The sequence below is a fragment of the Ipomoea nil genome, unplaced genomic scaffold (assembly GCF_001879475.1).
Source record: "Ipomoea nil cultivar Tokyo-kokei standard unplaced genomic scaffold, Asagao_1.1 scaffold3069, whole genome shotgun sequence".
In the NCBI taxonomy this organism is placed as follows: domain Eukaryota; kingdom Viridiplantae; phylum Streptophyta; class Magnoliopsida; order Solanales; family Convolvulaceae; genus Ipomoea; species Ipomoea nil.
This window is the reverse complement of record NW_017619497.1, coordinates 6,129,537-6,151,570: the sequence shown is the minus strand read 5'-3', so window position 1 is coordinate 6,151,570 and position 22,034 is coordinate 6,129,537. Positions and strand designations below refer to the sequence as shown.

General features: G+C 35.5%; 4 protein-coding genes and 2 non-coding genes across 6 annotated transcripts; 1 reads left to right on the top strand and 5 right to left on the bottom strand.

Annotated features, from left to right (window-relative positions):
* The first annotated feature begins 791 nt into the window (after window positions 1–791).
* On the top strand, window positions 792–4,014 carry LOC109165795 (3-oxoacyl-[acyl-carrier-protein] synthase I, chloroplastic-like). Its single transcript, XM_019314731.1, has 7 exons — window positions 792–1,320; window positions 1,739–2,170; window positions 2,627–2,800; window positions 3,039–3,152; window positions 3,303–3,404; window positions 3,492–3,558; window positions 3,669–4,014. Exons 1-7 carry the CDS (start codon window positions 877–879, stop codon window positions 3,734–3,736), a joined length of 1,401 nt encoding a protein of 466 aa, XP_019170276.1. The 5' UTR covers window positions 792–876; the 3' UTR covers window positions 3,737–4,014.
* A 576-nt stretch (window positions 4,015–4,590) lies between these two features.
* On the bottom strand, window positions 4,591–4,663 carry TRNAR-ACG. Its single transcript has one exon. It is a non-coding gene; the product is annotated as a tRNA-Arg (tRNA).
* Window positions 4,664–4,807: 144 nt separating this feature from the next.
* Window positions 4,808–4,880, bottom strand: TRNAR-ACG. The gene has a single exon. It is a non-coding gene; the product is annotated as a tRNA-Arg (tRNA).
* A 206-nt stretch (window positions 4,881–5,086) lies between these two features.
* LOC109164569 (uncharacterized protein At4g18257-like) lies at window positions 5,087–7,644 on the bottom strand. Its single transcript, XM_019313073.1, has 3 exons — window positions 7,237–7,644; window positions 5,713–6,030; window positions 5,087–5,403 (listed from the first exon to the last, which is right to left on the bottom strand). The coding sequence occupies exons 1-3, from the start codon at window positions 7,536–7,538 to the stop codon at window positions 5,247–5,249; spliced, it is 777 nt and encodes a 258-aa protein (XP_019168618.1). The 5' UTR covers window positions 7,539–7,644; the 3' UTR covers window positions 5,087–5,246.
* Window positions 7,645–15,292: 7,648 nt separating this feature from the next.
* LOC109165862 (60S ribosomal protein L18a-like protein) lies at window positions 15,293–18,024 on the bottom strand. Its single transcript, XM_019314821.1, has 4 exons — window positions 17,661–18,024; window positions 16,617–16,692; window positions 15,745–15,859; window positions 15,293–15,560 (listed from the first exon to the last, which is right to left on the bottom strand). The coding sequence occupies exons 1-4, from the start codon at window positions 17,890–17,892 to the stop codon at window positions 15,501–15,503; spliced, it is 483 nt and encodes a 160-aa protein (XP_019170366.1). The 5' UTR covers window positions 17,893–18,024; the 3' UTR covers window positions 15,293–15,500.
* A 782-nt stretch (window positions 18,025–18,806) lies between these two features.
* On the bottom strand, window positions 18,807–21,655 carry LOC109164925. The gene is made up of 4 exons (XM_019313482.1): window positions 21,018–21,655; window positions 20,728–20,874; window positions 19,881–19,958; window positions 18,807–19,153 (listed from the first exon to the last, which is right to left on the bottom strand). The coding sequence occupies exons 1-4, from the start codon at window positions 21,435–21,437 to the stop codon at window positions 18,941–18,943; spliced, it is 858 nt and encodes a 285-aa protein (XP_019169027.1). The 5' UTR covers window positions 21,438–21,655; the 3' UTR covers window positions 18,807–18,940.
* Between the last annotated feature and the right edge of the window lie 379 nt (window positions 21,656–22,034).

Here is a 22,034-nt window from a genome sequence, read left to right as displayed (position 1 = left end):
TATAGTTTTATTAGAATTAATCAATTAATATTGATGAAAAATAATATAAAATTAGGTAGAAAATTGATCAAAAAGATAAAAGATGATAATATTTTGATACTTATGCACCAAATGTACAAAATTTAATAATCAGTGACAAAATTTAAAATAAGTGTAACGGTCTACGAACCAAAAGAGTTAAAAAAATAAAAAAATCTCTTAGAAGAAATCACTCATTTTCTTTCATTCTTCACCTACTTCAATACCTCTATTTTTTTTTTAATTTTTTAAATCAGAGTCGGAGGCAGGAAGAATTTTCGTTGTAATTAAAATATATGAGTATATATATAGGAATATAGGATAATAGGAGCAGTAATTTTCCTTTTCCTAAAAAGGACGGCCATTTATTTAATTATTAATTATTTTAGTTAGTTTTGGTTGGTAGGACCATAGTACTCACACTTTAAGTGGTAGGCTTGGAAGTTGGAAATATTGACTATTTTTTTTATTTACTTATATTTTGAAAAAAAAATATTTTTCTTTAAATTATACGGGTAGAGACTTGATCTCTCGTATGGATAGACATCTTTAAATCTTAAGTTATGTATAAAATTGTGATTTTAGTCAGTCCGGTACTTTTTATATCAATATGTCATTTAATAAAGTGATGAATTTGATTTTCCAGAGACTGAATTTATCACTTTGCGTATAACTTAGATATTAAAAATAGTCAGGTATAAAATGCAAATTTTTAAAATTTATAATATTAAATTTAATTATAAAAAATTTGAAGTTAAAACAGCATGGACTGGAGTCCCACGCATCTCAGTCTTGCATACTACCACTACAGCATCCGCCTCGTTCACATCGAAAATCTCTCCTCCGCCCGCCACCACAATGCAAGCGCTCAACTCCACCGCGCTCCGCCCGTCGCCGCTGGACCCGCTCCGGAAGACGACGTCGCACTTCCCCTCTGGAGTCGCCGTCAGGCCGCTCCCCAGGCGTCTCCGCGTGGTTTCCGCCACCGCCGCCCCCAAGCGGGAGAAGGACCCGAAGAAGCGCGTCGTCATCACCGGGATGGGGCTCGTATCCGTCTTCGGCAATGACGTGGACGCCTACTACGACAAGCTCCTAGCTGGGGAGAGCGGCATCTCCGCCATCGATCGGTTCGACGCCTCCAAATTCCCCACCCGATTCGGCGGCCAGATTCGGGGGTTTAAGGCCGAGGGTTATATTGACGGTAAGAACGACAGGCGGCTCGACGATTGCCTCAGGTACTGCATTGTTGCCGGGAAGAAAGCTCTCGAAAATGCTGATCTCGGAGCTGATGGAATCGGGAAGGTTAGCTATTTCAGATTGTTCTAATTTAGTTGGCTTATTAAAGGATTTTAACTTTTAGTTGTTTTACGGGAATTACTTTTGGTAGTTTAGAAATTGGACTGAGCTTTATAAGTTCTGATACAAGTAGTCTTTAGTTTCTTACATTTATTAACTGAATCTGTGTGATTTATTATTTATGTGTTCTTTAAACTTTAATCCCGCTCTATTTGGCTGAACCTTTGAATTGAGTTTTGGAGTTTTGTGATTATAGCTTTGTGGAGTTGAATTGAAGTTGTTACATAAGGCTTTTGTGGTCCAGAGTAAAGTAACAATGCTTAAGAATAGGAGTTTGCTAGCAATTCTATTCATTTCCTCAAGTATTTATAATGGAAGCTGTTGAAAAATCATTCTAATTTTGTAACTTGTGTTTTCACTGTAGATTGATAAGGAGCGAGCTGGGATTCTTGTTGGAACTGGAATGGGTGGTCTTACAGTTTTCTCTGATGGTGTTCAAGCCTTAATTGAAAAGGGTTACAGGAAAATAACTCCGTTTTTCATACCTTATGCCATAACCAACATGGGTTCTGCTTTGCTTGCTATTGACCTTGGTTTTATGGGACCAAACTACTCGATTTCGACTGCTTGTGCTACCTCCAACTACTGCTTCTATGCAGCTGCCAATCATATTCGTCGAGGTGAGGCTGATTTGATGTTAGCAGGTGGAACAGAGGCTGCCATAATACCCATTGGACTAGGAGGTTTTGTGGCATGCAGAGCTTTGTCTCAAAGAAATGATGATCCACAAACAGCTTCTAGACCATGGGATAAAGACCGTGATGGTTTCGTCATGGGTGAAGGAGCTGGAGTATTGGTAAGTATGCAATTGTTATGTGTTATTTTTCCAACAAGATACAACTTTTTGTTATTGGTTGGTCAAGAATGAAAAACCATTACTATTAGCAATTCAATTTCAGATGTTATAATATTGCCTTTAGCCTCAAAATATTTATGGTAAGGATTTTGACCCCCCTTTGGTTTTCCTACTAACATTACATTGAGGTAGAAATGTGCTTTTATAGGATTTTACATCTGTGACTGGAAGCTAAATGGAGTAGTAAACATCATATTTTCAAATTAAATTCATCATTTGATGTTTACCTTCTTCATGCTATGGCTTTATAGCAGAACTTGTAATTTGGATCTGGAATTAATATATTACATCTATATACTTTCTTCTTTTGTTTGCTCATTTTAAAATATTTGATTATATGGATTTCGAATTTAAAGTAGACTTAGTGGTTAAGTGATGTCCTTGGCACGCTGGCAGGTGATGGAAAGCTTGGAACATGCAATGAAACGTGGTGCACCTATAATTGCCGAGTATCTGGGAGGTGCAGTAACTTGCGATGCTTATCACATGACTGATCCTAGAGCTGATGGACTTGGTGTTTCTTCATGTATCCATAGTGCTCTTGAAGATGCTGGTGTATCACCTGAAGAGGTTTCTGCTTCTCTTTGATCAGTTTATGTTCATTGACTCATTTGTGGAGTACTTTTTATTGCAAAATCATACGGGGCATCAAAGCTTGTAAGAAAACTAGATGAAAAGGCAAAATGGCAGTATGGTCATTTTGGAGTTGAGGCTGGACTTAAGCATTTTGTTTTAAATATGACTCGTATCCTATTCTGTTGAATTTCTTGGAGTGTCTAAATGATTCTTTTTTGTACCATCATTTCAGGTGAACTACATAAATGCTCATGCAACTTCGACTCTAGTCGGAGATTTAGCCGAGGTCAATGCTGTTAAGAAGGTATTCAAGGACACTTCAGAGATCAAAATGAATGCTACCAAGGTACATTATCTTTACATTAGTGTATAAACTTATACTGTGACATGTCAGTTTAGAAAATATATGTTAAGACTGTAGAACGTCATTTGAATATATATATGTGTCCATTTTCATAATTTTACTTCAAATTTTTGTTTTTCCGTATATTACCAGTCCATGATCGGACACTGCCTGGGTGCTGCTGGTGGCCTGGAAGCTATTGCAACGGTGAAAGCCATTACAACTGGGTGGCTACATCCTACAATTAACCAATTTGTATGTTTATTTTCTAATTTCATGCTTGCATTTGAAACGTTTGAACATTCCTGATATACAAATGTCATTATCTGTTGAACGCTGCAGAACCCCGAGCCCTCAGTGGAGTTTGACACAGTCCCAAACAAGAAACAGGAGCATGAAATCAATGTTGGTAAGATACTTTCTTTTCATGCCCTCCTCCCCGGTCTTCTTCACTTGGACAGACATATTTGTATAACTCAAAGTTTCTTCAACTCTAACGGGTATCTGTCATATGCACAGCCATTTCAAATTCATTTGGCTTTGGTGGACACAACTCGGTCGTAGCCTTCTCTGCATTCAAGCCTTGATTGTTTTAGCAAACTAGCAGCCTTACACACACTGGAGACCTAACCAAAATCTCGCATAGAGGCATCTTCTTTTGCTCTGCAATTTGCTGCACGGGCAGAGGCACGGAGCTATGATTTGCTATTGTTGTTACGTGTAATAATTTTGGGTTTTAGCTCTTCATTACAAGACATCTCCCATAATATTTTTGTTTTTAGAATTTGCATTCTGGTAAGTAACTCTTTTGTTCTACGGGACCTTATAGCTATATAATGGTGAAATATCTATCTGTTTTGAGTCATGCATGAGCTTGAAGAGATGTAATGGTGTGCTTCAAACAATTATACTTCCAAAAATATTTCAGTAGGCACGACAATGCGACGCAGGTTATGAGTTACAACACCTTAATACATACAACTATACAAGATTTGTTTTTCATGTTAGGGTGCCATTTAATGAGGGTTTTATGTATATATTTTGGATCTGAAAGGAAGGGACCACCCAAAAGATGGTTCAGTTTTTTTTTCAATTAAAAGCACCACATGGTCTATCCGGCCGCCACCATCAATCCAAATCAAACTGTCCATACTTGCTTAACCTACTGAAGCACTTTCTATTTAAGAGAGTCATAGTTATGCCACTCGATTGTAAAATCTTTGGCAAACTCACCACCTCCTTAATTCAATGATTTTGTGCGTTATTTGAGTGAAAAGAGTTTGATTTTTAATTAATGTTAAGGAATTTATTAAAGAGAATAGAAAAATTAAGCAAAAATGCAACCTTTCATAAAGGTTTGTTTTTTTTTTTTTTTTTGGTTTTAGAGGAATTGGTCAATTTCGTACCCGAAAAGGGTTGGTGTAAAGTGGAAAACAACAAACGACTCCGCTGGGGATCGAACCCAGAATCTCTGGTTTCGTAGACCAGCGCCTTATCCATTGGGCCACGGAGTCCTTGTTGTAAAATAATCTGAAATATTTATTTTATACAGATTTACTATCAACTAGTTGAATAAATGTCACTTCGTAGCAAACGCATCTTACTTGGTCAATTTCGTACCCCAAAAGGGTTATTAGTGTATAGTGGAAAACAACTTACGACTCCGCTGGGGATTGAACCCAGAATCTCTGGTTTCGTAGACCAGCGCCTTATCCATTGGGCCACGGAGTCCTTGATAAAAATTAATCTGAAATACTTATACAATACAGATTTACTATCAACTAGTTGAATAAATGTCACTTTGCAGCAAATGCATTTTACTTTGATTCTGATAACTTCTTACTAGTACCCATCTCAGATGTCATTGCATTTAAGACATAACAACACCAGCAAGGTCATACATGAAAGAAAAATCTGCCCAAATGAAAGGTTGATACTTGTTTCACAAGGCAGCCATGAAAGCCAAGTAATTCTAGCTTTAAGCAAGTTGAACAATGTTTACATTTTACTTTCAAAATGAACTCTCGTGTTTTAATTTACATCTCAAGAGAACGATTGATCAATGATTTAGCTTCTCGATGTTTTCACATCTTTACTTCACTGTGATGCTTTGGCTTGAGCAATCAATTTCTCGCACTGCTTTTTCAGATACGCCTGCTTCAGTTTCTCTCTACGAGCAGCAACTTGTTCTTGCCTACGTACTTTTAGTTCAGATGCTTTTTGCCTTGCTTGATTCGCTTCTTCATGAACTTCCCTGAACAGCCATGAAAACAATATAAGTAAACTCAGAATGCAAAGATACGAGGTTCAATGAAAGATGTCAATTTGCTTTTCTGCACTTCTTGAGAGTGCAGATTTCTTATTTTAAGTTTTTGGGAAGTAGACAATAGTTGTCCAGCGGTTAAGGTATATTTTATGCAGGTTTCCGGCCTTCTATTGTGCCTATATTTTCTTGAGAAACCGAGAAAGAGACACTCTCACAGAATGGAAATTCATGAACATAATATTTTTAAAAAAAGGAAAAGCAAGATTGCAGCAAACTGTACGAGGATAAGATACTTACATTACAAAACGCTTATGCTCACTTCTGTCCATTGTGGCTGACACACGCCCAAGTCCTGGAGCTCTTGTGTTAGTTGGTATAGAGCCATCGTCCTCTCCATCTTCCTCTGGTGGTTCAGAGCACGAAGTCTCATGTTGTTGAGGCTGTTTTGGCTCTTCTTGCTCTAGGCCTTTGCGAAGGAAATCAACACAATACTTCTCATCTTCTTCTTCATCAGGAAGCTCTCCTCTCACTAGCTTATCATATAACTCCGCCTTTCTCTCCAGGGCAGCATAGCTCGTAGCCCCATCCTTGATGGCTTTCAGCTCAAGCTTGTCCCTTAAAATACACCAGCATACATCAGTGCAAAGTCATTGTTCATATAAATATGCGGTACAAAAGGGTCGGCTAGAATGTTGAACATCAAAGAGAAGAGCATATATGAATGATTCGACTTCTCAGAGTTCCTTCAAATATTGTAAAAACAAGATGGTCTGAAATTCGGTATGCTAATGATGTCTATATATCAGTTGCCCAATTTCATCGATCAATTCACCCTAAATGCATTCCATCATTCCATGTAGCATTTGGTTGCAAATTCACAGTATGCATACATATTTCGGAGCAAACAATTATTGACTGGGAAATTACAAATACCAGACTCAAACACAAATTCAAATAAACACATGAATGAATATGAGAGGAATTTTTCAACTCAAATTTGAAAGAATGTTAGCCTACTTACAGAGAAATGACACAACAATGTTAATCAAGATCAAACATAAAACTCCATTTTCCGAATATAGAACAGTGATCCTTAAGTTGATCATGAAACTTCAAAGATCTCTTTTCATTACCTTCTCCAAAAGAAAGTTAAAAAAAAAAAACAACAGATAAAAAAATGTATTAGGGGTTATTAGTTGATTAAGATATCAAGATAGAAACTTTTTCATTGCATCATTACCTTGATTAGAACCAAAGTTCCAACAGAATCCTTTAATTACACTAATTTTGACACGGTATAATTTACCAGCAATTACTATTAAATAAAAATGGAAAAAGTGTCAATTAGGCCATCAATCTTCTTGCTTTTGTGCAATTAGGTTACTGAACTTAAAAAGTGTGCAATCAAACTATAAAAGACAAAGTAAAATATATGCAATTGAGACATTTTGTTCAATTTGTTCTAATAGATGTAAAGATTCAAATGTTTGTAACTCAAATTGCATTAAAAGAAATCATAAAAATGTTCCAATTACACATATTTTCCTTGCTTGATGGTTCAGTTGCATATTTTGTATGTTCAATTACCCAAATGGAGTGAATGAGATTATTGTTGAGCATTTTCTTGGGATCCTGACTGTTCAAAGAGTGACTGATTAAGTCTAGCGGGGCTTCCCCTCCCAATTGCTCAAAAGCATGAGGTCTATTTGACACTTTTTCAAATAAAAAAATTATCATTTTTCAGTTCAAACTATCAAAACCTAGAAACACTAAGCGCGGAAAAGTGAAAGGAAATAAATTAATCAATAAGGAGAAATTTACTTGGCGGCTCGAGCATCGACGCCGGAGTTCTTTGCAGAGAAGGGGTCGTGGGCGGAAATTTTATTCTTGGCGCGGTGGACTTGAAGGTGGGAGTATTGTGGATCGGCGGCGGTGACCGTTTCCTTGGAGAGGCGTTTGGACTCCTCCTGGGACTTGTAGAGCTGCGCCTTGAGCTCGAGGATCGAGGACGCCCCAACGCCGTCGATGGGGCGGTGCTTCTTCGGCATGATGGTGGATTCCGTCAGCCATCCCAACGACTCCACCACCACCCTCTTCTTCCCCTCTCCTCCGCCTTCCGCCATGGCTCTCTCTTTACGGCGTATATGTACGACTGATTGTGTCGATTCGATTCCGGTGTTGTGTTTAATTGAATGTTCTAGGAGCTGATTTGGGGGGTTTTGGATTTGAAATATAGGTATTTATAAGGACCGGTTAGAAATATTTTAATTGCACATTGGTCCACTGAGGTTTCAAGTATTATAAATATGCCCAAAATTTCAAAAGTTTTGTATAACAAATGCGAATTTGTCGAAGCCGCCGTTTAATTTCTTCGTTGTTCAATGAACAAGGAACATGATGGGACGTGGACTATTTATGGAATGCCCAAATGTTGCTAGTTTGTGGCCAAGGTAATCTTGTCCAGTGGCTACCCTTAATGATGATTTGAAATGCAAGTTTGAAATGCTTTGTTAGGGATTATGGGGTAGTAGGAATGACACAATATGGAATGGGGCTCCCTTATTTGTTGAATTGGAAGGCAGCTAACGACGGGGTAAGTTGCAACACAAAATTTAATAGTCAAACAAAATGGAAATTGGACGAATAAAGCTTAACACTGATGCTGCTTTCGATGTTGAACATAATGCTATGGGGTTAGGTTGGATGTTGCGAGACGACTGTGGTAGCTTTTTGCTGCCAAAGGTATGCGGATTGATGGAATATAGTGTCAAAGAAGCTGAAGCGGTATGTATTCGTGAGGCTCTTGGTTGGTTGAAGGGAACAAGATTGGGAGACGCTGATATTACAACAGACTCTCAGTTAGTTTATTAATTATTATGCTTTATGTCAGACTCTTTTATTTCTTCTTTTGATTTTATTATAGATGATGTTAAGGAAGTTCCATCAATGATTAATGGTGTAGACTTTTATTTTGTGAAGCGATCTGTGAATCGTGTTGCCCATATGGTTGCTCGGGAAGTCGTTTGTATGTCAGGTTGCTGGGAGTGGTTTGACAATCCTCCCATTTTCCTTGTTGATTGTCTTTTATTTGATTTAATGAATTAAATTCTTCTTCTTCTAAAAAAAAATCATAAATAGTTAAATACCATTTGAAGATATTGAATTTGAGTGTATAGATATTTGTTTATATATAACAACACACATATATATACTCCGTATATATTAAAAACATTTACAAACTGAGCAGTGCAATTGTAAATGCACCACACCCTGCTCAGAAATGTATTAGGGTGTGCTGCATTTACAATTGCACTGTTCAGTTCAGTTTGTAAATGCTTTTAATATATATATATATATATATATATATATAATTTGGTTGGAGAGACGGGGTTTCTTAAATCTATTTTTATAAATGAATTGGTTTACATTTTTTAAATAAATTTTTAATTGTTCTAATTTTTTTTAGTTTAATAGATTTTCTTACCACAATTGACATCGTCTAAATTAAGGATCATGTGAGAATTAGTAGTCTTTGTGAGAATTGACACTTTAACTTCATTCCTTTATTTAGGACGATCGAGAGCTGAAAATTAAGAAAAAAAAATGTAATAATATTTTTGTTATTTACGACAATATATTTGAAAATGCTTGGTAGTGCATTTGTAAATAATTGATAGTGCACTCAGATGTGCACTATTAATTGTTTTCAAATGTACTATCATAATACAAAAATGTTATCATATTTTTTGGAATAATTGCATTTTTCGTCCCTAAATTATAGAGTAATTGTAGAATTCGTCCTTAAGTGTTGGTCATGTTCATTTTTTGTCCCTAAGTTATCATTGACATTGCACTTTTCGTCCTTTCGTGCTCACTTTTCGTCCTTTCGTGCCCACTTTTCATCCCGAGTTATACTAAAATTGTAAATTTCATCCCTAATGTTTTATTAGTAAATAGACGAAAAATGCAACATCAATGATAACTTAACTAGGGACGAAAAGTGTGAGTTCGAGCCTCAGTGGAGGCGTTATTAGCTCTTTGTGTTTCAGTAGGTTGAGAAAGTATACGAACAGATACTACATTGTAATAGAGCTAGTAGCATTCAAAAAAAAAAAAAAAAACTAGGGACGAAAAGTGAGTATGACCAACAAACGAATTTTACAATTACCCTATAACTTAAGGACAAAAAGTGAAATTTCTCCCTTTGTTCTTCTTATTTTCATTAATTATAAATGAACGAATGAAATTGGTTTGCATGTTTTCACAAGATTACTAGTTCTCATTTGAATGTAATTATAAATATTAATATAATTTCATTTATTTATTTTAATTCTAATTCTAATTTCTATTTACTAATTATTACTACTAAAGTTTACTTATTCTAAAATTCATTTTTTAGTCAGCTTTAGATAATGTGTTAAACGTACGGCTAACCCTCACTAGGAGCATCTTTGTGAGTTGTAGTAAAAATATTTATTAATTGCACTAAAACTACTTATTAATTAAGCAATTGATACTGTAATTAAAGAACACTAACAATTATGCAATGAAGTTGGGAGCAATAGAAAACGTTGGCCGGCATTTTGTTAACAAGTCAAACATTCAAGGACAAAGTTACATAGTTACTAAGAAATACCACTAACTCACTAAGCATGTTCTTAAAGTGGATAATACTACAAACCAACGTAAAAACCTATGACTAAACAACACAACACGAATCTTATTTAAACTCAGACTGTGGGGGCAAGTCTCAAATATAATCCACACAGCCAAGAAAGAAAGCAAGAATAAGTAGAGCACAAGATGAAAGGTATGACAATATTGCTACTGCTTTTGGGGCTTTGTTGTTTGGTGAGAAGCCAGAAAGCCTCTTCTATTGATGGGTTTGAGTCATCCCAATGCAATGGCCAAGAGTATCCATCAAACGGCAACTTTGAAACATCCTTAAACTATGTTCTTGCTAAGCTACAACTCTTGACACCAGGAACACAAAATTTCAACAGATATGAGAATTCTCCTGATGGCACCGTTTATGGTCATGCGGTTTGCCACTACCAATCGACGCCTACAGATTGCATCACTTGCCTTCATGGTGCCGGAGATCGCTTGCTTGAGCTTTGTCCTAGACGAATTGGAGGTCAGATTTTATTTGGGTTGTCAACTATTTGTTATACACGGTATGAAGCTTACCCGTTTACTGACCCGTTCGAAGTGATATCCTAACCGTTTCACTTCAATGTACTCGAGTATCGACTATTGTAATGTAATAATGTATTACTTTTGTCAATAATCTCCTCCTTGGAGAGCCGTTAGGGGGAGCGTTTACTTCAAGTAATGTAACATTATTACCAGAATTATGTAAGCATGTTTATCTATAACGTAACCTTGTTTATTTTAAGTCATGTGATCACTTATGATAAAATAATGTTATTGTCATGTAAACCGGTGGATTCTGTCAGCCATCCCAATGACTCCACCACCACCCTCTTCTTCCCCTCTCCTCCTCTATCCGCCATGGCTCTCTCTTTACGGCGTATATGTACAACTGAAATGCATAGTGTCGATTTGATTCCAGTGTTGTGTTTAATTGAATGCTCTTAGGACCGATTAGAAGTATTTTAATTGCATATTAGTCCACTGAGGTTTCAAGTATTATAGATATGGCCAAAGTGTCAAGTTTTGTATAACAAATTCGAATTTGTAGAATAAAAAGCCATAAATAGTTAAATACCATTTGAAGATATTGAGTTTGAGTCTATAGGTATTGTTTATATATATATATATATATATATATATATATATATATATATATATATATATATATATATATATATATATATTAAAAGCATTTACAAACTTAGCAATGAATTTGTAAATGCACCACACCATGGTACATTTCTAAATATGTGATAGTATATTTTTACATACATAATGGTGTAAAGCTGCAACGTAAAACAGTCCGCACCAAATCTTTTCCCCATATATATATATATATATATATATATATATATATATATAAAATTTGGTCGGAGGAGGGGGGGGGGGGGGGGGGGGGGTGTTTCTTAGATCTATTTTTATGGATTAATTGGTTTACAATTTTAAAATAAATTTTTATTGTTCTAATTTCTTCTAGTTTAATATATTTTCTTACCACAATTAACATTGTCTAAATTAAGGATCATGTGAGAATTAGTAGTCTTTGTCTTTGTGAGAAATGACAATCTAACTAGTTTTTGTGAGAAGTGACAATCTAACTTCATTTCTTTATTTAGGATGATAGAGAGCTAAAAATTAAAGAAAAAAATATAGTGACATTTTTATAGTTTACGATAATACATTTAGAAATGCTTGGTAGTGTATTTGTAAATAGTTGATATATAGTGCACTATTACAGAAATTTATCATATTTTTTTAGCTTATTTTTCATTAATTTTCAATCCTTGATCGTCATAAATGAACGCATGAGATTAGTTTGCATGTTGTCACAATATTACTAGTTCTCATTTGGACACGATTATAAATATTAACATAATTTCATTTATTTATTTATTTTAATTCTAATTTCTATTTACTAATTACCAATGTTGCAAAAATCGTGCATAGGTGGCCAAACCCCGAATTATTATTATTATGATTATTATTATTATTATTATTATTTTTTTTTTGGCGAATAACTCCTATAAAAAAAAATAAAAAAAAAAGCGCCTAGCGTTTTTTTCAACACTGCTAATTACTACTAAAGTTTACTTGTTCTAGAGTACACAACCACTCATACCAACCAAAATTAGTAAAAGTATTTAATAATTGCATTAAAACAACTTATTAATCAATTGATACTGTAATTAAAGAACACTAACAATTATGCAATGAAGTTGGGAGCAATAGAAAACGTACGTTGGCCGGCATTTTGTCAACAAGTCAAACATTCAAGGACAAAGTTACATAGTTATTAAGAAATACCACTAACTCACTAAGCATGTTCTTAAATTGGATATTACTACAACCCAACGTAAAAACCTATGACTAAACAACAGAACACGAATCTTATTTAAACTCAGACTGAAGGGGCAAGTCTCAAATCCACACAGCCAAGCAAGAAAGCAAGAAAAAGTAGAGCACAAGATGAAAGGTGTGACAATATTGCTACTGCTTTTGGGGCTTTGTTGTTTGGTGAGAAGCCAGAAAGCCTCTTCTATTGATGGGTTTGAGACATCCCAATGCAATGGCCAAGAGTATCCATCAAACAGCAACTTTGAAACATCCTTAAATCATGTTCTTGCTAAGCTACAACTCTTGACACCGGGAACACAAGATTTCAACAGATACGAGAATTCTCCTGACGGCGCCGTTTATGGTCATGCAGTTTGCCACTACCAATCGACGCCTACAGATTGCACCACTTGCCTTCATGGTGCCGGAGATCGCTTGCTTGAGCTTTGTCCTGAACGAATTGGAGGTCGGATTCTATTAGGGTTGACAACTTTTTGTTATATAAGGTATGAAGCTTACTCGTTTGTTGACCCGTTCGAGGTGATATCCTAACCGTTTCACTTCAATGTACTCGAGTATCGGCTATTGTATTGTAATAATGTATTACTTTTGTCAATAATCTCCTCCCTAGAGAGCCGTTAGGGGAAACTTTTACTTCAAGTAATGTAACATTATTACCAGAATAATGTAAGCATGTTTATCTATAACCTTGTTTATTTCAAGTCATATGACCACTTATGATAAAATAACAAAGTTATTACCATGTAAAGCGGTGGATTCTGTCAGTCATCCCAACGACTCCACCACCACCACCCTCTTCTTCCCCTCTCCTCCGCCTTCCACCATGGCTCTCTCTTTACGGCGTATATGTACGACTGAAATGCATTGTGTCGATTCGATTCCGGTGTTGTGTTTAATTGTATGTTCTTAGGAGATGATTTGGGGGTTTTTGGATTTGAAATATGGGTATGTATAAGGACCGGTTAAAAATATTTTAATTGCACATTAGTCCACTGAGGTTTCAAGTATATATATTATAGATATGCCCAAAGTTTCAGTTTTGTATAACAAATACGAATTTGTAGGATAAAATGCCATAAATAGTTAAATACCATTTAAAGATATTGAGTTTTTTTTTTTCTTTTTTTTTGAAAGGATGAAGATATTGAGTTTGAGTGTATAGGTATTGTTTATATATATATATATATATATATATATATATATATATATATATATATATTAAATGCATTTACAAACTGAGCAATGCATTTGTAAACGCACCACACCTTGGTACATTTCTGAATATGTGATGGTGTATTTGTGTATATATGATGTAAAGCTGTACAATTCTACGAGAAACAATAACCGTACTGTGTATATATATAATTTGGTTGGGGGAGGGGGGAGGTGGGGTTTCTTAAATCTATTTTATGGATGAATTGGTTTACATTTTTAAAATAAACTTTTATTGTTCTAATTGATTTTAGTTTAATAGATTTTCTTACCACAATTGAGATTGCCTAAATTAAGGATCATGTGAGAATTAGTAGTCTTTGTGAGAACTGACACTCTAACTTCATTCTTTTGTTTAGGATGACCGAGAGCTGAAAATTAAGAAAAAAATGTAGTGACGTTTTTTTAATTTACGACAATACATTTGAAAATGCTTGGTAGTGCATTTGTAATGATAGTGCACTATTAATTATTTTCAAATGCACTATCATAATTACAAAAATGTTATCATATTTTTCAATCCTTAATCGTCATAAATGAACGAATGTCGCACTGGACTGACCATAGGAGAGGGGGTTTGAACTCCCGACCTCTCTTAAGGGACGAGAGTGCACCACCACTCACGCCAACCAAGCTGGTTAATAAAAATGTTTATTAATTGCATTAAAACAACTTATTAATCAATTGATACTGTAATTAAAGAACACTAACAATTACGCAATGATGTTGGGAGCAATAGAAAACGTACGTTGGCCGGCATTTTGTCAACAAGTCAAACATTCAAGGACAAAGTTACATAGTTACTAATTAGAAATACCACTAACTCACTAAGCATGTTCTTTATAAAGTGGATAATACTACAGCCCAACGTAAAAACCTATGACTAAACAACACAATACGAATCTTATTTAAACTCAGACTGAGGGGGCAAGTCTCAAATCCACACAGCCAAGCAAGAAAGCAAGAAAAAGTAGAGCACAAGATGAAAGGTGTGACAATATTGCTACTGCTTTTGGGGCTTTGTTGTTTGGTGAGAAGCCAGAAAGCCTCTTCTATTGATGGGTTTGAGACATCCCAATGCAATGGCCAAGAGTATCCATCAAACAGCAACTTTGAAACATCCTTAAACTATGTTCTTGCTAAGCTACAACTCTTGACACCAGAAACACAAAATTTCAACAGATACGAGAATTCTCCTGATGGAGCCGTTTATGGTCATGCGTTTTGCCATGTCCAATCGACGCCTGCAGATTGCATCACTTGCCTTCATGGTGCCGGAGATCGCTTGCTTGAGCTTTGTCCTGGACGAATTGGAGGTCAGATTTTATTTGAGTTGGCAACTTATTGTTATACAAGGTATGAAGCTTACTCGTTTACTGACCCGTTCGAAGTGATATCCTAACCGTTTCACTTCAATGTACTCGAGTATCGGCTATTGTAATGTATTACTTTTGTTAATAATCTCCTCCCTAGAGAGCTGTTGCGGGGGGGAGAGAGATTTAAAGCATGTTTATCTATAGCCTTGTTTATTTCAAGTCATGTGATCACTTTTGATAATATATCGTTATTGCCATGTAAAAATAGAAAGTTGAGGGCTGGGCTGCACAATAAACAAAGTTGAGGGCTAGATCTTTGTTGATGCTTGATTGAATGATTGAGGGAAAGAAGACTAGTGTGCATTTCATTCTTAAGAGCACAGAAATAAGCATTAACATTACCAATCCAGATCCAATTAAGAGCAGCTATACAGATAAAAGAAGATGAATACCGATTCAAAACTATTAGATTTCATGCCCTCTGAGATTTCGCTCTCCGTCTTCATGGTAAGGGAATGTATAAAACTTAAGCAGCCCGGGCGCCTTTCACCAGGAATGAGTTGCCTTTGTCACACCGAGGGTAACAGCTACCATTGCGAGGATAGCCTGTGCAGATCATTGTTTACCAACAAAAGCATAAGGAAATATGGCAACAGATGAACATTAATAAAGTAGTCATTAGAACACAACAATGACAATATACTTTGAGCGGATGGTAAGCAAAAGTGCTGAATTGCACCGTGTTTTCACAATGGAATGATGATATCTGAAAAGATGTGAACAAACTTACAGCTAATGTGCATGCAATAAGTCCAGGCTTCTCTCTGTAGTCCATTCGGATACACAAAAGCAGAAAAGCTCCGATATACCAGGGGATGGCACCAAGAAAGAAACCAACAATGAATCTTGTAAAACAAAATAAAGAATATTCTCAATAGTGAGCACTGGCAATGGGAAAATTAGAAATTGAACCATACACATCAATTATTAATTAATCAAAACAACGAGGCGTAACAATCAGACCAATATTAACATGGACATCATGACATCTAGTAATGGCTACTGCACCTCTATCGGTTGTCTCAATTATTAGGTGAAGAGCATGATGTACAGAGGCAAAGCATCTTCAAATACGTTTTTCCTAAATCAATGTTTTTCTGAGCTATTGAGGAGCACCCTGAAGTGTTCCTTGTTCTCACCTTCAAGTTTTCGTGATGGATTTAGGAGGAGGTACTCGGGAATAAAAAAGTTGTTTATCCTTATTATTCTATGAAAGTTTACTGCATTTGCTTTCCCCAAATATGCTGCCCCTCAATGTTTACTGTAATTTCCATCTCCTTTTAAACATTGACTTTCCTATTCAGTTCTCATTTCATCAAAAAATTTCCTTCAAGTAGGCCAATTCAATCAGTCCCAACATCAAACACAATACTGGCTTATAATTTCAGAAGTAATGTTTACCGTCATCTTCCTCAATGGTCATATTTTATTGAACTAGAAATATATACAAGCATAGCTTCAAGTTTTTTGCAATTGATGTGATACAAAAGTTCATGTCAAAACTGTTAGCATTGTCATTAAGCATGCAGTCGATATGCTCCTTGGATAAGTGAAAGTAAGCATGAACGAAAAAAAAAATAAAAAAAAATAATGATAACTTACAAGAACCATCCCAGCCCCATACCACAGCAGGGTAGCCGGTGCTCCCTTAAGGGTCTACCTTCAACAACAGCATAACCTATGTTGGAAAAAAAAAAAAAGAAGCCAAAATGAAGAATATCACATGCAATCCGGTAAAAGCATTAATTTTAATATCTGAAGATCATTTGAATGTAAAGAGAGGGTGCATACCTAAAGACAGGAAATAGCTTATGAAAATAGTTGTTGACAGTGTAAGTAACTTTAAAAAAATTCAGAAGGCTAATTAATCAATTGCATGTTGAAAGCAATCACACCATCTAAGAAGCTCTTGCTCCAAAGAAAACCAAATCAACCTAATAGCACTGAGATCTCAATCACCAAACAGATAGAAAACCAATGTTCCTTGTCTTCCTGAGCAAGTTCCATACCAACTACCTAATTCTACTTTCTTGTAGATTCATCATTCTAACAATTCAGAGTCATTTCATTTGAACTACTAAAGCTAATCTACATTCTCAAGTTTACAAATCATATTGGAACAACTGCCCATAAATAAGCATTGCCTACTACTCTGACCAGTGATCAATCAACTAACAGAAAATCGCAAAACACTCCAAACTTGTATAACCAGATTTCACCATATTCTGTACTGTGACTGCCTGAGCTGATGTGGGGCAAGATTGGTTACACCACACTTAGGTTTCAGACTAAGTTAGGATTTCAATTGCAGGCAATGTGAATCTATGTCAAGTTATTGCCAAGTGAACACTGAATTCACTCCATATGAATATTATCATAGAACATTCTAAATACTGCGGATGATGTTGTGAATATCACAAACCTTCGGCAAAATTTTTGGCCACTTTTTGCACCACATAGACCATGGAGCACACTGCGTTTAGCATCAATGGCCCTCAGGTAGGCATAATTTGTTTTCAGAGTATTATTTTCAGGAAACAAAGATCAGATATCACAATCATAGAAAATCATACGATCATATAAGATATGTCTTTATATTAAGATGCATATATACAGAAATAACCGTAAGAGTGAGAAACGGCAAACCTTGAACGGTTTGATAACCATGGGGATAGTAATGAGGAGGGGCGCCGGAGACGCCGGCGGGAGGAATAGGTTGGGGGAAACCGATGACCGGCGCAGACTGCTGAGGCGGCGGAGCTTGATAATTAGCCACTCCTTGAAACGTGCCGTAGTAATAGTTCGGAGGCGTCACCAGCGGCTCTTGCGCGGTGCCGGAGGCGGCAGCGCCTCTGCTCTTCCCTCCTTCTTCGCTCATGGCTCCGGTATCGATCGATCGACCGATCAATCAACGGCGGGGATCAGGTATCGGGGTGGGATGTCCTATTGATCTCAGCTGCGAAGGTTGAATTCTGTTGTGGCAATAATTTGATGGATTCCTCTTTTGTCTATGGGTGGCTGAACTGGTAATTTGGCCCACTTTTATTCTTACGTCATTTTAATATTTTGCAACATACACATTAAATAACATAACATATCCCAAAAATGTCCTCCTTCAAAGTTCAAACTCTATTTTATATTCCTCGTATAGTTGTCACTTTTACAATTTATTTGGTCAATTTAACTAAATTAATATTTAAGTTTTGCTGTACATATATAGGTATATTCTCAATAGAAAATTTAAGACTTTTCTATTGTGTATAGTATTTGATTATACCACGTAGTATTAGTAAATACCAATTACACTAAAAAAAACAAATAATGTATATGTCAAAGACCTTATGAACGAGCGGCATAATTGTGACTTCATAAATAAACATTGACTCTTTAATTTGTGCTGGTCATTTGATTAAAAAATTGACCAAAATAATAGTCTCAACTATTGATTTTGTCTCATAAATGATAATGTCATCTAACACCCATTAAAAATGAGAGCAAAATGAACGTGTATCAAAATATAATGAATCTACCAAGAGCAACACCAACAACCATTTTGTATGCATAGTTGGATTGCACATATATATTTATATATTATATATATGCTCAACACGCCCCTTCACGTGTGCGAGTGGATTACTTTTTAATTTGATGGACAATGATAATATATTATATGCTCAACATGCCCATCACGTGTGCGGACCGATTACTTTTTAATAAACTTCAAGCAATACGTGAACCATAGTCTCATTTTTTTATTGGGTAATGCGGTTATTTGAACCATGGAGTTGACTCTGATACCAAATTGAAATATATGTTGTATCTCAACTACAAATTTAAGCTGATAGTTGGAATGCAGAAACTGACCAGTTTTACATTCTCATTTGATGAATACATAAAAATGAGTTGATAGTTTTATATTTTGGAGGCTAGTTGGCATTCAATAATGTGGTGTGGCGGATGTCATCTTTGAGGGACATGACAATGTTCTTGAACGTGTCGAAATGTCTTGCTGCTTCGTGAAGTTGGGGAGCTTGTGAAGAATGCGACTTCCTGAAATGCTTTTGAATTCTCCTAAACTCCTTCCATAGCCTTTGCACTTCTTCTTCACTACAATCCTCTAACAACAAATGAATCATGGCCTGCAAAACCAAGCCATGCATGTTAGATCAATATAATCGCTTAAACCCAGTAATCTGGATTTCGAGGTATATATAATTAATTAAATAATGGAATAAGGTTCAAATTGGCCACTGAATGTAACCTAAAAATGCAATTAGGCCACTGAACGAAAAAAAAGTGCAATTAGGCCACTGAACACTCCAAAAATGTGCAATTTCACCTGATAGCAGGTTACCTTCAATTTTAGCAGGTTATCTGCTTACGTGACAGCTGAGTTGGCATTTTTAATAAATTTTAATTAATTTTTAATAAATTTTAATAATAAATTTTTATTAAAAAAAAAATTTAAAAATAAAAACGACTTTATTTTATTTTTTATTTAATTTTTTCCAATTTTTTATAAAATTTATTATTAAAATTAATTATTAAAAATTATTTAAAAATTATTAAAAATGCCAACTTAGCTGCCACGTAAGCAGGTAACCTGCTAAAATTGATGGTAACCTGCTATCCGGTAAAATTGCATACATTTGGAGAGTCCAGTGCCTAATTGTACATTTTTTTAGTGTTCAATGGCCTAATTGCACTTTTTTTTCGTTCAGTGGCCTAATTGCATTTCCAGGTTATGTTCAGTGGCCAATTTGAACCTTATTCCTTAAATAATATGTCTTTTTTAGAGTTTAAAACTCATAATTTAGTCCTGTAAATTATACTCTTTAGTTTATGTCCTTTTTGGATTGACCATACCTTGTACAGTGGACGTCTGGCATCCGTGATTGATTCATCTTTTAAGCATGGACGGCTCAGTGCCTTTTTGAAATCACCCTGAAAAATTAACAATCACATCAAATAGTTAAATATTTAGCACCTGTTATTATAACTAATGTGACAATTATAACCTAGATTGTTGGCAAATTATGTTGTGAATCCGTATGCACAATGCATGGTGCATACGGATGCAAAAACGACGTTGTTTTATTAAAAACGCGCGTCTCTTCTTAAAAAAAAAAAATTTATGTTCTATTTCCAGCAACAACATATGAATCAAAATTTTAGAATCGATAAACTATAATTTCAGAATCGATGAACTATAATTCCATAATCTATGAACTATAATTCCAGAATCTAATCTATGAACTAAAAATTCTAGAATTTAATCTATGAACTAAAAATTCCAGAATGAATGAACTAAAATTTCAGAATATATGAACTAAAATTTCAGAATCAATGAACTACAATTCCAGAATCGATGAACTATAATTCCAGAATCAATGAACTAAAATTTCATAATCTATGAACTAAAATTCCAGAATGAATAAACAACATAATGCTGTTGCTGGGAATTGAACCTGAATTTTTTTTAAAAGGAGACGCGCGTTTTTAATAAAATTACGTCGTTTTTGCATTCGTGTGCACCGTGTATGGTGCATACGGATGCACAGCATAACTATCCTAGATTGTTTATAGTTTATCGATTCAAACCGATTAGGAAACGTATTTCTAAACCGATAATAGATAACCCATACCATATCCAAAATTGTTTTTAAGGAACATTCTAAGATGCAAATTAATTAAGAAAAATGGGAGATCAGACCTTGTAAATGAGCATTTCTACAAGCAACATATCAAATTCATAAGCTTCATGTGGCTTTCCCTGCATTCCAGCTTTCTTCACTGCACCTTCCAGTCTCTCCACCGCCTTCCCCTCTTTCCCACTCATCTCCAGCCTCCCCACCACCCTCTACACACGTTATAATTTTCACTCAAAACATCATTAAAATTCCAAAACTCAAAAACCAATTAAACCACTGCTGCTTATATACAATAATGCATGTATATATGATATGATTCACTCAAACATATATTATATCATATCATTCTTACTTGCAGTTTCTTGAAATCTGGGCGGTCCTCATTGAGCAGAGAATCGAGCGCATCCTCGGCAGATTGAAGCGACGCTCGGTTCGCGCGGGCGTCGTGGTACTCCACCAGTCTCTGGATGGCAAATTGGCCGCCGTGGAGAGCTCCCACCGACATCGACCGCGAGAACACCAGCTGACGATGACGACCGTTGTTTTTCTTGTCGGCGGTGACTACGATGTAGTAGTAGTAGTAGTAAGCGGCTGCGCCGAGGAGCACGGCGGCCACTAGCCCTATGGATGATAGGTTTCCGATTTGCCGACCCAAGGTGGCCGTGTATGACAACGTTGTTGGGATAATGTTTGTTAATCTTTGTAGGATTTGTTCGGATAAACTTTTGTTGTTTTGATGTGAGAGGTGATGATGAAGATCTGGGGGTGACATTTTTGTGTGGGGAAGGATATCAGTATATATATCATCAATGGCGGACACCTATATATCTAGCTCATCGTCATATCTGTAACTAACTCCTTTTAAAAGATCAGAGAGAACATAATCGAAGGTGTGTTGGCCGGAGTTGTATTTTGTGAAGAATCTTTGAGCGCCAAGGAAAAGTTGTTCTTTTCTTTGTCTCCACGAAATTTTCCTAAATGTTTCACTTTAATTTATAACTCTTTTAGCTCAAGCCTTCTAATTTTGTAGCTTCATGTGAGTTGTTATACCATGGATCAGGTGGACCCCGGTTTTAAATGACATATAAATTGTGTATTTTTAGTATTGAAAGTGTAAACTTCTAAAATATAAATTATGTTTCTAAATCAAAACACATAATAATTGTAGCAAAAATTTGTGAATACAATACATGGTCATAAAATTTTAATCTGATATTATTTTGTGAGTGCAGTATTTGAAAGGAATTTATGAATACAAAAAAAAAAAAAAAAGGCAATTAACCAATTACATATATGTTAACATTGTGTGTTCGTAGTATACAAATTGTGAATTTTAAAAAGATAAATTGTGACCATTTAGTATGTAAAT